General features: G+C 41.7%; 1 protein-coding gene across 10 annotated transcripts in view; it reads right to left on the reverse strand.

Moving 5' to 3' along the window:
- The window catches only part of TANC1 (tetratricopeptide repeat, ankyrin repeat and coiled-coil containing 1), a 244229-nt gene that overhangs the window by 149949 nt on the left and 78968 nt on the right, over positions 1–15312 (reverse strand). For all 10 annotated transcript variants that reach the window (XM_042244924.2, XM_042244919.2, XM_060409856.1 and 7 more), the window contains exon 3: positions 11578–11657. In XM_042244924.2, the coding sequence (XP_042100858.1) occupies positions 11578–11638 (61 nt within the window). In that variant the 5' untranslated portion in view covers positions 11639–11657. The remainder of the gene's footprint in view (positions 1–11577; positions 11658–15312) is intronic.

Consider the following 15312-nt stretch of genomic DNA (forward strand, 5'->3'; position numbering starts at 1 on the left):
CTTGTAGAATGAATGTCTGCAACTGGGAAGAAAGTCTTGGAAAAAAAAACAGTAAAAAAGACTCAAAATATGCTGCAACATCAGTGCTCCTGTGGAGATGATGATGTCATATGGAGAAAAATGAATACTGACAACTAGGTGAAAAAACTGATTTAGAAGAATCAGGTTCTGAATATAAATTTCAAATACCTTAACCAATTTATCTCATTCTCCTCTCATTTTATAAACAAGATTGATATATGTAAAGTATCTTCCTAAGGAAAGGAAATCTCAAGTATAACATTTTAAGTAATAAAGTACGTCAATTAAATTGATAGCAGTTCTTTCTTCCTTAGTAGTACCCAAAATAATGGTGTGTTTTATAATAAACAAAGTACTGTGTTTACACTGATAATCAGAACGATAAAGACAAGCGTTATGGGCTGAAGAGTGTTATCCCAAATCCACATGTTGAAGCCCTAACCCCCAGCATTGATGGCATTTAGAGAAAAGGCCTGAGCAAGATAAATTAGGTTTAAATGAGGTCACGATGCGGGGCCCTTATAGTGGAAGTTACATCCTTATAAGAGGGGACACTAGAGAGCTTTGTCTTTAACAGCATGAGGATGCACATATAAGACAGCATCCGCAAGCCAGAAAGAGGACCTTCAACCAGAACCTGATGATGCTGGTACCTTGAGCTCAGATTTTTAGCCTCTAGAATTGTGAGGGAAAAAAACTGTTGTTTAAGCCACACAGTCTTTGGTGTTATGTTGTGGTTGTTCAGTCACCCAGTCGCGTCTGACTCTGTGACACCATGGACTGCAGTGCACCAGGGCTCCCTGTCCCTCACCATCTCCCGAAGTATGCCCAAGTTCATGTCCATTGCATCGGTGATGCCATCCAGCCATCTCATCCTCTGATGCCCTCTTCTCCTCCTGCCCTCAATCTTTCCCAGCATAGGGACTTTTCCAAAGAGATGGCTCTTCACATCAGAAAACCAAAATACTGAAGCTTCAGCTTTAGCGTAAGTCCTTCCAATGAGTATTCAGGGTTGATCTCCCTTAAGATTGACTGGTTTGATCTCCTGTTGTCCAGGGGACTCTCAGGAGTCTTTCCCAGCACCAGAGTTCTAAGGCATCAATTTCACCGGCACTCTGCCTTCTTCACAGTTAAGCTCTCACAACTGTACATGATCACTGGGAAGACCATAGCCTTGACTTACGGACCTTTGTTGGTAATGTCTCTGCTTTTCAACATATTGTCTAGGTTTGTCATAACTTTCTTGCCAAGAACCCACTATCTTCTGATTTCATGGCTGTAGTCACCATCTGCAGTGATTTTTGAGCCCAAGAAGAGGAAATCTGTCATCCCTTCATGGATCACTGCCTTGTCATGGCAAAGGAACTTGTGTAACTCAGTGAAGCTATGAACCATTCCATGCAGGGGCACCCAAGACGGATGGGTCATAGCAGAGAGTTCTGACAAAACATGGCCCGCTGGAGGAGGGAATGGCAAACCACCCCAGTATACTTGGCATGAGGACCTTATGAACTATATAAAAGGTATTATGCTATGGCTGCCCAAACTAAGACAACAAAAAAATTTAACATCAGAAGTCAAAGTACTTTTAAAATCTGGTACTTGGAAAAAAGTTTTATACATAACTTTAAAGTTATCGAGAAACCTTGCTTGGAGAGGGCCGGTGAGGTGGGGGACAAACAAGCCCTCACAAAGCTACGAGGCATTAACATACAAATTGCCTGATTTTGAGAACTGAATAAGAGTAAGATCATCAGGAACTCAGCAGTACACAGGTGGCTCTCCTCTATCCTCAGCCAGAAGTGTGCATCCTCTTAACCTCTGCTACCAGCCAGTTCCATGGTCTATAAAAACTCCAGACAACTGTCCAAACCATTACAGGCACCTATGTGCATGTCTATATCTACAGCCATTATTATTACTGAGTAGTCTGTGCTCTGGGGGAGCCTCTGGGCACAAAGAATGTCATCATGTACCAAATGTAGCAGAATGATGCTTCCAAACTCCACTGTTCTCAGTCGTTCAAGCATGTCCGACTCTGCAACCCCACTAACTGTAGCCCACCAGGCTCCTCTGTCCATTAGATTCTCCAGGCAAGAATATTGGAGTGGGTTGCCATGGGCTCCTTCAGGGGATGTCCCTACCCAGGGATCAAATCTGGGTCTCCTGCACTGCAGGCGAACTCTTTACCATCTGAGCCACAAGGAAAGCCCTCCTAACTCCCTTAAAAATGGGCAATTCTCTGACACAAACTTTTGAAAGCAAAGAAATAAAAATAAGCTCTAAAGTCTTGTTTCATCTTGACCTGCATGACAGTGCTGTGGTCATCAGAACACAGACAGGAATCTCTGATTCTACATTGGCACTACAGATGGCTGATGTGTTGTAACCAGTCTGCCACGAAAGGGCGAAGGGGAGGTGAGAGACAGACCCAGATCCTACTTCCCAACTCAGTGATTTCAGATATGAATAAGGGCTTCTCAGTTTAATGCTCTATACCTGGGCTAGGGCAACCCAACTGCTTACCCTCATTGCCATCCAAAACCTGCAAGAAAGTGTAAGGTCAAAGCCCTAATTCCCTAAGAGAAAAAATTAGTGTCAGTCAGTCAGTTCAGTCACTCCGTCCTGTCCAACTCTTTGCAACCCCATGGACCACAGCACAAGGAGCCTCCCTGTCCATCACCAACTCCCAGAGCTAACCCAAACTCATGTCCATTGAGTCAGTGATGCCATCAAACCATCTCATCCTTTGTCGTCCCCTTCTCCTCCTGCCCTCAATCTCCTCCAACTCCACAGTTCAAAAGCGTCAATTCTTCGGCGTTCAGCTTTCTTTATACTCCAACTCTCACATCCATACATGACTACTGGAAAAATGATATAGCCTTTACTAGATGGACCTTTGTTGGCAAAGTAAAGTCTCTCTTTTTTAATATGCTGTCTAGGTTGATCATAACTTTCCTTTCAAGGAGCAAACATCTTTTAATTTCACAGCTGCAGTCACCATCTGCAGTGATTTTGGAGCCCAAAAATAAAGTCAGCCACTGTTTCCACTGTTTCCTCATCTATTTGCCATGAAGTGATAGGACTGGATGCCTTGATCTTTGTTTTCTGAAGGCAGAGCTTTAAGCCAACTTTTTCACTCTCCTCTTTCACTTTCATCAAGAGGTTCTTCTGCCATAATGGTGGTGTCACTTGCATATCTGAGGTTATTGATAACCCTAAAACATACAGGGAAGCTACATACAGGGAAACATATAGAGCCTTCCAGATATAAGACTTTCACTAATTAAGGATATGCTGAAGTGAAATATCTCAGCAAATTGACAAAAACTGTACTTTGAAATCTATTCCTGGGACTTGCCTGGTGGTCGAATGGCCAAGACTCTGAGCTCCAATGTAGAGGTTGGGTTCATCCCTGGTCAGGGAACCAGATCTCACAAGCTACAGCTGAGAGTTCACATGCCATAACTAAGACCTGGCACAGCCAATTAAATAAATATCTTTAAGAAAAAATAAATAAATCTATTCTTAAAGCTGCCTGCTAACTCATGAAATTTCTTTAGCAAGGGGGAAAGCCTCTCAGTTTAACTTCACAAAGAAAAAGCATAAAATGCAAGTGACATGATATAGGCTAAAAGGTAAAATGAGTTATTTCCAAAGTATAAATCACCATACAATAGACAAATGACTCAGAGCAGCCCCAGCCTTATCAAAAGGGGAAGGCTAAAAGGTCCTTCCAATGAACACCAAGGACTGATCTCCTTTAGGATGGACTGGATCTCCTTGCAGTCCAAGGGACTCTCAAGAGTCTTCTCCAACAACACAGTTCAAAAGCATCAATTCTTCAGCGCTCAGCTTTCTTTATACTCCAACTCTCACATCCATACATGACCAATGGAAAAACCATAGCCTTGACTAGATGGACTGGAATGAAAATCCCAATCCCAAAGAAAGGCAATGTCAAAGAATGCTCAAACTACCGCACAATTGCACTCATCTCACATGCTAGTAAAGAAATGCTCAAAATTCTCCAAGCCAGGCTTTACCAATACATGAACCATGAACTTCCAGATGTTCAAGCTGGTTTTAGAAAAGGCAGAGGAACCAGAGATCAAATTGCCAACATCTGCTGGATCATGGAAAAAGCAAGAGAGTTCTAGAAAAACATCTATTTCTGCTTTATTGACTATGCCAAAGCCTTTGACTATGTGGATCACAATAAACTGTGGAAAATTCTGAAAGAGATGGGAATACCAGACCACCTGACCTGCCTCTTGAGAAACCTATATGCAGGTCACGAAGCAACAGTTAGAACTGGACATGGAACAACAGACTGGTTCCAAATAGGAAAAGGAGGCTATTGTCACCCTGCTTATTCAACTTCTGTGCAGAGTACATCATGAGAAACGCTGGCTTGGAAGAAGCACAAGATGGAATCATGATTGCTGGGAGAAATATCAATAACCTCAGATATGCAGATGACACCACCCTTATGGCAGAAAGTCAAGAGGAACTAAAGAGCCTCTTGATGAAAGTGAAGGAGGAGAGTGAAAACGCTGGCTTAAAGCTCAACATTCAGAAAACGAAGATCATGGCATCTGGTCCCAGCACTTCATGGCAAATAGATGGGGAAACGGTGGAAACAATGTCAGACTTTATTTTTCTGGGCTTCAAAATCACTGCAGATGTTGACTGCAGCCATGAAATTAAAAGATGCTTACTCCTTGGAAGGAAAGTTATGACCAACCTAGATAGCATATTTAAAAGCAGAGACATTACTTTGCCAACAAAGGTCCGTCTAGTCAAGGTTATGGTTTTTTCAGTGGTCATGTATGGATGTGAGAGTTGGACTGTGAAGAAAGCTGAGTGCTGAAGAATTGATGCTTTTGAACTGTGTTGTTGGAGAAGACTCTTGAGAGTCCCTTGGACTGCAAGGAGATCCAACCAGTCCATTCTGAAGGAGATCAGTCCTGGTGTTCATTGGAAGGAATGATGCTAAAGCTGAAACTCCAGTACTTCGGCCACCTCATGCGAGCTGACTCATTGGAAAAGACCTTGATGCTGGGACGGATTGGGGGCAGGAGGAGAAGGGGACAACAGAGGATGAGATGGCTGGATGGCATCACTGACTCGATGGACGCAAGTCTGAGTGAACTCCAGGAGTTGGTGATGGACAGGGAGGCCTGGCGTGCTGCGATTCATGGGGTCGCAAAGAGTCGGACACGCCTGAGCGACTGAACTAACTAACTAACTAAAGATGGCAGAAGAGCCTTTAGTATTCAAAGTCAATGGTAGAATCCTTATTTGCAGAGAGGAAATCATGGAGAGAAGCTTCTTGAACATCATTTTCTTGCCTGAGATCAAGCAGGAAGGAACATGATGTTTTAGAAGGGTTTTGTTTGTTCTTTAAAGTACTACCCAGTGTCTCTACAAAGAAAAGATGTACTGAACATCTAGCAGAAACCAGATGTCAAGCAAGGCACTTTTGTAGACAGGTTATCTTATTTAACCTGGACAACATGCCTGCAAGTTAACTTAACTAGAAATAACTTAAAAGAAATTTGTCCAAGGTCAAGTTAACAGGGAAGTAAACAAGCTAGGATTTGAATTTGCATCTTCGGGTTCCAAAGTCTGCTTTTTCTAGACCCTGTTGACAGATGAAGGACAACAAACAGAAAACCTGATGAAGGAACCCATCAAACCAGACGGAACCGCAGTCCCACTCCTACTAATAACCAGTCTGTTCCAGTCTATGTTTTAAGTCCTATCCAAACATTTTAAAACAAATTTATTTTAACACTCTGGTAAACAGAAATATAGTACCTTTAGAACTGAATTATTTCTGCTTATTTTTTTGCTTGGGAAACATTTTTAGAGTCACTTAACAACAAGATACCAAATATCCACAGCTCAGCAAGACAGTCACTGTACTAAATTCCTAAATAATAGTCCACAACCACAAAAAAATGGGCAATGCAGCAGAGAATAATCAAAAGCAGCTTCATATTTTCCGGATAAAACAAAGCATCGTTTGTACTCAGGCATTTTTAGAAGGTACCACTGAAAACCAGACTGCAGCCTGGAATGGCTTAAAATACCACATTTAACAATCACATCAATGACTTTTAAACTTTAGAGGCAAACGGCTTTCTTTTACTACAAATTCAAAGTGAAGGATTAGAGGCAAAGCTCATAGACTGAGCACACATACAAACTTAGGGACTATCCAATGCCTTAATTAACTCTATTAATTACAAGTGTATTTAGCTGGGTTTTAATGATGAAGAGGTGAAGGTCAAAACTTTTAAATAAATTATTTCAAACTAAGACCCCCTGCTGAAAAAAACCACTAATAATCAAAAAGAAAGGAAAAGCCTAATAAATGATTCTTTTGGCATATTAAGCAACTTTTCCTTCGTCAGTCTATATTTTAATAGAGGCAGCACTACAATTAAAAGTTCACCACACTGCTCTTCTGCCTCAGCTTGGAACCACTTCCACACCAGTACAGAGAAAGTCAGGAAGTTCGACAGGGCAAGAGACTATGGTTTCAAGTCTGGCAGAGGTCAGAATGGACAGACAGGGAGAGGGATTAGCTGTTTCTAAGAGGGCAGGAGGCCTTCCCCATCTAATGCTTCTAGACTGATGCCATTATCTCCAGCATTAAAAAGTGGGGTGGCGGGACCACTATCAACAGTGAGATTAGATTAGATTATAGATGTTCATTAAAATTAAGTTTCAGAGGGCTTCCCTGGTGGCTCAGTGGTAAAGAATCCACCTACCAATGCAAGAGGCATGGATTCGATCCCTGGTCCGGGAAGATCCCACATGCCTTGGAGAAACTAAGCCCATGCTCCACAACTATTGAGCTGGTGCTCTCGATCCCAGGAGCCACAACTCCTGAGTCCACGTGCCACAGCTACGGAAGCCCAGGGGCCCTAGAGGCCATGCTCTGCACCAAGAAGCCACCGTGATGAGAAGGCCACACGCCACAGCTAGAGAGTAGTCCCTGCTCACTGCTACTAAAGTAAAGCCTGCACAGCAGTGAAGACCCAGCACAGCCCCAAATAGCTAGACAAATCATGTTTTAAAAATTAGGTTTCCTAACTTGGAGACCAGTGGGAAAAAAGTCCAAAAAACTAGCCATGCCATGTACTTACTCTGTGGAAACAGAAGCCTACGTTTCTGTTGAGACTTGAGACTATGTTTCTCAAGTAACATACGTTTTTTTATGTTACAGTGAGCTGCACTAGATATCCATGAAGCAGAGGGGGCCTGCAAATGTCTATGACCAAGAATCCTCCCCAACGTGCGTCTTGGTGGAAGGAAGTCCACCTTGCCCTAGAGAAGCTAAAAAGTCCAAATAGACACCTGTTTAGTCTCCCCTACAGCTAGAACACAGGCATGGGAACCAGGCTCAGCCTCTGACTTTTTTTAGTGACAATCTTTTTCTTGCTCACTGAAAAACACAGGTCTGGAGAGAGTCTGTTATTGTACTGTTTTCATACTATATTTTTTTAACTTTTTATTTTGTATTGGGAAATAGCTGATTAACAACATTGGGATAGCTTCAGGTGAACAGCAAAGGGACTCAGCCATGCGTTTATTAATATATATATCCATTCTCCCTGTCTTCCCCACACTTGCAATTTCTCCTTGACTATCCTCAAGCATTTTTGCTTCTAGATGAGTTTTCAAATCAACGTGTCAAAACCAAAATAATGGTGGGTACATGTTATTATGTACTTGGCCAAATCCACAGAATGCCCAACACCAAGAGTGACCCCTAATGTAAACTATGGACTTCGGGTGATGATGATGTATCATCGGAGGTTCATCAGTTGTAACAAATGTACCTCCCTAATGGGAGAACACGGACAATGGGGAGCTAAGAATGAGTGGAGGCGTGGGTATACAGAAAATCTCTGTGCCTTCCCCTCAATTTTGCTGTGAACCTAAAACTGGCTCTAAAAAATACGTACGTCTTTAAAAAGAAAATAGATGGGATTTCACTAGGGATTAAATCATAGGTATAATTTTGTATGAGCAAGTCAGTTTAAAACAATAAATCTGGGGACTTCCCTGGCAGTCCAGTGGTTAAGACTCCGCCCTTCCAATGCAGGGGGCATGGGTTCAGTCCCTGGTCAGGGAACTAAGATCCCACATGCCATGCAGTGCAGCCAAATAATAGCAGTGGTAGCAATATCAGTAATAGTAAGAAATCTGCCCATTAGGGAATACAGTATTTCTTGCCATTTATTCAGATCTTCCTTTAAGTCCGCCAACAAAGCTTTAGTATTTTCTTCAATATAAAACCTGTATACTTCCTCTTAGGTTGATATTTTAAGTTTCTGTTTCGATTATAAATGGGCCTCTTTTCCTATTCATCATCAGTTCTGCTGTACATAAAAGATATTAATTTCCTATCCTGGTCTTGAAAGAAAAAGTGAAAGTGTAGTCACTCAGTCTCTTATGATCTCCTGACTCCTGTGATCCCATGGACTGTAGCCCGCCAGGCTCCTCTGTCCATGGAACTCTCCAGGCAAGAACACTGGAGTGGGTTACCATTTCCTTCTCCAGGGGATCTTCCAGACCCAGGGATTGAACTTGGGCCTCCTGTGTTGTGGGCAAACTCTTTATCATCTGAGCCACTAGGGAATCCTGCTCTTATATCCTCTCTAAACTATTAGGTCCAGGCTTGATACCAATACTCTTAAATCTTAAGAGTTCAGTAATTATTCTTAAATTAAGAAACATTAATGATAGTGACATGATAGATTTAGTAAAGGTCACTTAAACATGAGGTGAGAGGCTGCAGACCTATCTCTAGAGAGCTTCAAAATAAAGATAACACCTCATTTGCTTGTTTTAGAGCAAGGTTCTAACATAAGAGCAGGGAAAGAAAAAATAGATGTCCTCATCTGGCCCTCTCCACATTATGGTTGCATATTGATTTTTGCTCCCACAGGCCTGACGCAAGGTCAAGAGAAACTCAAGGTCATGGTGTTCCTTTGCACTGGTGCCCTAGTGGAGACAAGGTAAATGTTCCTTCCCAAAAAGCATTTTAAAGTTTTTTAATACTGCATTCTCCAAAGTAATACTATAGCCTACAGAAAATACTTTTTGCTCAGCTATAAGCATTTCCTAGGTTTAAAAGAAAACATTTTAAAAAGAATTTTGCTATTTTTAAAGTTGACTCAATGACTTTTAATAACTTCATATCTCACCATATGTAATACCTGAAATATCCTTATATACATATAACCTAAATTTCAACACCTGCCAAAATTTTACCAATAGTTTAAGGACTTTTCAATACCTCTGAAAATATATTTGTTTTCTTTTGAAGAATACTAAATTTAACTGAGAGATTTTCCAAATTTTAAAAACAGGTTCAACATAAAAGTGCAGTTCAAGATTGTTTAAAAAAAAACTACAAAGGATATGAAAAGCTGAACTCAGTATTTTAGACAAATATTTTCTAAATTTCTGTGATTGTGAGTTCAAGCACGCAAAAATGAATTTTATTTTGTGTGTGCAACAAAGACTGGTTTAATTGAAAACAGTAGAGCAAAAATTTTCCATATTGCAGCAGATATTACTTCCCAAATTTCAGAGCAGTCTCAGTAGATTACCCAGCTTTAATTTACAGGGAAACTTAGCTGTGATTTACTTCTATAATGAGAGTTGGCACAGAGTTCAACATAGGAATGGTCAAATTCCAAGTATTTTCCCCAATCATCCTGTGACATAACCATCAAGATTTAAAATTCCATCTGCTTTGTTCCCCAATGGAATACAACCAGGTTCTAGTTAGGAGGAAAAAGGCATACACCATACAGATGTTTTACGAGAAAAGTTCCCACTGCTTTTTCAAGTTGGTTTGCATTAGTGAAAAACCAAAATGTGGGAATTATTATGAAGAAATGATTCAGAAAACACAGTAGTTGTTCTTTAAAGACCAAAGAGGAAAATAAACCCCAAATCATATGCTCTACAATTGGAAAAGTTTCAGACACAAACAATGTTCACTGTCTGGCCCATCTGAAAGGCAGGGTGCTGAAAATCATTAATATACTGTAATTTCACATGAGCCTGGCATGGGTCACAGAGGATGGTATGGCCTGTTGTGAAAGACTCCATTACTTCATAGGGAGTTTTGGCTTGGAGACCCTGGCTCTGAGAAAAATAACCCACTGGTTGGCAGCTTTAGCCTAACAGACAGCTTTAGGATCTAACTTTATCCTGGAAATTACAAAGGCATCTAAAGAAGCAAATAACACAGTTCCTAGGATGAGTGTCAGCTGAGCTGGAACTGGTTAAAAATTTTTTTGTTTTAGACAGCTTTTGGAAAACTCAAGAGGAGGTGGTTTGGTCTTGACCCAGAAGAGGATGAAGAACCACCCGCCCGCCCCATAGAAATTATGTGAACTGAAAATTCTCCATAGTAACAATCCTAATTAATTATTCAAAGCTGGAAGTTAATTTTCTAAAGTTAAGAGCTAACTATGGTCTCCTGTTTCCATTATCAAAGACTGGTCTCTTCTTTGCATCTGCTTAGCCAGGCATTAATGAGAAGCTTTTAATGGAATTTTTCAGCAACTTCACAACAAAGTCTCTACTTGGTTAAAGGGAAATTAATAACAGAAAATCCACCTAGGTTCCATATAAACAAAATTTTATAAGTTCACTTATTCTTTTACAGAAACAACATAACAATATTACCAGAAGGCATTACAAGATCTTTCGAATTAGAGTTAACTATAATTCAACTTATTTATATCTTAATAGAAATTAAAACTGAACTGTTATTCAGTATACAGTAACTCAGAAAACCAGCCATTCTCTGACTCTAGATTAACATGAGTTTACAGAGTGAAATGGCACATTTCAGGGTAATCGATCCATGCTAACAGATTTTTACTGTGCAACACAGGCAGGTAACATAGTTTTTCTGGTGAGTGGTCGCCAAAATAAGCTTAGAGGACTTTACCACACAGAATGCAGTGTAGAATCATACAGTGACCGCATACGCACCAGAACCCTACCAACCCGAGAGAAATCCAAGCCAGATTAAGTGGCTCTCATCACAGTGAAAACTAGCAGCCTGGCTACCAGTGGGGCCACACCTGTTAGGGGGAATCTGATGCTCAAAAGACGAGGAGCAGTCAGCCAGCAGTTGGTCAAACATATAAAATGCAAGCGTATGTGGGAAAAGAGAAAGGGCTTTCTAGAAAACAAATTCCTAGGCACACCTGCTCTCCCTCAATGTCTATAACTCTGCCTCTGGATCTGAATGAAACGATAAAATTATGACCCTTACAAGTCTTCAGGGAAAGGATTTGGTTCAGAACCCAAACTCAATTTTCAAAGTCCCCTCCCAGAAGAAAGCACAGAAATACACTCAGCTTCTCATGGTCTCCTGGATGCTGTTTGTTCTAACCCGTATCACTTCTCAGATCCATTCCCAAGACAATAGCAGCCTGGATGAAGCAGGGCCTTTCGGACTCACAACGACCATGCTTGCTCAGCTCAACTCCCACCTTGGACACATACCTGTTTCCTTCTTGCTTCCCTTTCCTCCCTCTCGGCTCTTCTTCAGCACAGCCTTTAACATTTTCAACACTCCTTTGCTTCTAAAGAGAAGAGGAGGGGAAGGAAGAGGAATTAAGGATTATAAATTGGAACTGAACTTGCATACTGACACAAAAGGCAACTTGTCTTCAAACAAACAGATCACTTAGAGTAAGATAAAGGTAACTTGAGTTTTAGTTTAATTTTCTGTGAATAAACTAACATGGGGAACTAAAGGCTAAAGACACAGTGTTTTATAACCCTTAATGAAGTGATCAGAAGGTCACTGTCTTTTTATAAAAGTAGGAAAAAAAAAAACCCACAATGGTGCGTTCTCAGCATTCCACATCTAATTAAGGTTATGAGGCTAAATGTGGACACATTACTGTAAGATGTCTGGCATAGGAATGTGGGTCTCCCCCAGTTCATGAAAAGAAAACATTAAGACTGAATCAAAAAGATAACAGTTAAGAAGGAAGCTACGTGGTTAACGGCATGGTTTACAGGTGCTACTGATTATACAACCATAAGGAAAACATTTTGGAAGGCTAATCAGAACAAAACATTACTGAAAACCATTTGGAAAATAAATACAGGGGGAACACTTTTCAACCCTGATGTCAGGGGATCTGATCAAATAGCACACACTGCAGTGGGTTTTTACCACATATACTTAGGACTCTGGAGATGGGGGTGAGGAGGTAAGGAGAACAAGCCTGTGGCTGAATCCCTTAAATAATGAGCTGTATTTTTTAAGCAGGGTTATATGGAGCACATAAAAACAACACAATGGTCCAGGCCTAAGATGTAACATAAAACCACCCCTCCAGCAAGAGACAGACAAAAGGACCATTATTTTGCCAGTTAGGCTTCTTTAGCTCTCTTCCCTCCACTAACTCAGATGAGCTGGCCAGACAACCCCCAAACAGTAACAAATCTGAATGGGTTGTGTTACGATCACACCCTTGTTAACACACTAAGGAGAGACAGGTAGAAGAAGGCGAGCAGCTTGCTGCTGAAGAGAAAGCAGAGAGGGGACAGACAACTCTTCCGCAGAAAAACCTGCCTTGTGAGCACCAATGCTTCCAAAGGCCTCAGGATAACACCCCACACAAGCACACACCACCCCAGAGTTGATTCTAGGTTTTCCGCTGAGAGGGAGGAAGTGTCCCGTGTACAACATAGGCACACAGGGTGACCTCTCTTATCACTGGGTCTGGGCCTGTATTTATCTTTCCAAGGCTTTTGTTTTCCTGATGAAGAACCAGAGACCCTGGGAGGCCAACTCGCCCAGGGGTCACACAGCTAATTAATAGTAGGGCCAGAATCTAAACAGCAGACTCCCAGCAAGGGTTCCCCTCCTTCCAACGTGCTGGCCTCTCTGCTCCATGCAATGAAAGCTTCGGACAACAGCAATCAAACCAGCCAAAAAAAATTACCAACCAACCAACCAACCTGAAAGATACTAGGAAGAAAATAATTTAAGCAGAATTTGGAGAAAGCCACAGTGAAACTTATTGAGCGTTAAATCATCTTACAGAAAAAAAGTCTTTACACACGAAAGGGGCATGGCTCAGAGCCTAATTCTTTTTTAAAAAGCTACTTGAATGGACCCTTGTGAAAAGACATGGGTTTCATGACGCGCAAGCTCTGAATTTGGAAGTGGGCCACAGTGTGCTTCCATAGGGGAACTGTGGAAGCACAGATTTCTCTTGACAGTCATGCTTGAAGGAAACAGTGCAAAATGTTGTGGCATTTAAAAAAAAGGCGGGGGTAGGCAAAATTAGATAATAAATACATGCCTGGTAAGCACAGACATTTTCTTTTCCAAATTAAAAAACCAATCAACCAAACTTTAAGGTTTGTCATTTAGCAAAGACTACATACTAAAGAAATAAGACAAAGACAATTATCGATGGAGCCTTGTCAGCAGAGCTTGGCCAAGGTCCTCATGAAACTTTTCCCTGTGTTTTCCTGGATCACTGAACAGCTCAGGCCCCATCGTGGTGGTGAAGCTGCCCCTGATTAACCACCCAGGTCTCCACCAATCCACAACAGATCTACACACCTTTTGGAATACATGTCCCACAGGCTAAGGACTGGCAGACATGGAGTTGGGCATCTCATCTCAGGTACCTTAGACACCTATTTCAGGGAGCTCAGCTGTTTTCAGGAAAGTCACGTCTTCCATGTCAGTGGTCTCCAATGAAGAGGCTATCAAATATCTGCTATAAGTTTTTCTCCCAGTTCTTGCTTCCCTCCCCCAACCCCAAATAGTAACTCAATGGAAACAGCCTACATTTATATTCTAAATGATATTCAGACTACAACATGGAGAAATTTTGATTATGTGTGTGTGCATGCTCAGTCGCTCTGCTGTGTCCAACTCTTTGTGACCCCATGGACTGTAGCCCGCCAGACTCCTCTGTCCATGAAAAATTTCCAAGCAAGAATACTGGAATGGATTGACATTTCCTACTCCAGGGGATCTTCCCAACCCAGGGAATGAAACCATGTCTCCTGCATTGGCAAGCAGATTCTTGACCACTGTGCCATCTGGGAGGGCCCCCTTAAATCATTGTATCTGAGTGAAAAATTAAGGCCCCCTCCCAGCCCCCATACACACATAAGCTGGAAAGGAAAAAAGGAAAACTGCTTCCTGTGGGCTAAATTCTAAAATTAACACAGATCAGAGTAGAGCTATACAAAGTCCCACTTAGTCATGGCTCAAAAGATCTAACTGGAATTTGACATACATCAACAGACCATTCAAACACTGAGCCCATCTGAAGCAAGGTGGTCAGAAACGGCAAGAGCAGTAATAGGCTGGTGGGGCCCACATTAGCATATCATCCAGAAAAGATTCTCTGCACACCTGATAGTACCTATGAATTCATAAGTACATACCCCCCACATCCAGAAACAGACCCTCTAGGCTACGGTACCCAGTGCTATTTAACACTGGCATTGTAACTACTTTCCCTTCTTCTGATTCTGTTCTCACTGAGCAGGGTCTCATAATCTGACTTTTTAACCTAACAACGGTGGAGGAGAGTGTGCTGGCTCTGGTCAACCCAACACAATTGCCTAGCTTGTTGGCAGATATGACTCGGAATAAATTAATAAACCGGTGTTCTGGCTTGAAACAAAAGCTCTCATGAGAAAGAGTTCTGCCAAAGGTAGTCACTTTGCCAAGTACCATCTATGTAAGACATAAAGAATATTAAGTTTCTGATTCCATTCTCGAATGCAAATGCCACCGTGAAGCAGTCTTATGAGAGCAGCTGCGGGACCCTTCCTGAATGACACCTTCTGCATCACCTCCCTTCCTGTAGCAACTTCAACTACTGTCACTGTTCATCTAAAAAGGGTGAGCACTGCCTGCTATAGAAGTGAATCACATAGAAATTATGCAAACGAGCCTTCCAGGCACAGTAATTCAGATCTAAATGATTAAATAATAAGCCCAAAACCCAGAAAAGAAACTGCCAGAAAAAAAAAGAAACTGCCAGAAGTTATCAGTTCAGTTCAGTTGCTCAGTCGTGTCTGACTCTTTGCAACCCCATGAATCACAGCACGCCAGGCCTCCCTGTCTATCACCAACTCCCGGAGTTCACTCAAACTGATGTCTATCGAGTTGCTGATGCCATCCAGCCATCTCATCCTCTGTCGTCCCCTTCTCCGCCTGCCCCCAATCCCTCCCAGCCTCAGGGTCTT

This window comes from Ovis aries, chromosome 2, assembly GCF_016772045.2.
Source record: "Ovis aries strain OAR_USU_Benz2616 breed Rambouillet chromosome 2, ARS-UI_Ramb_v3.0, whole genome shotgun sequence".
Classification (NCBI taxonomy): Eukaryota; Metazoa; Chordata; class Mammalia; order Artiodactyla; family Bovidae; genus Ovis; species Ovis aries.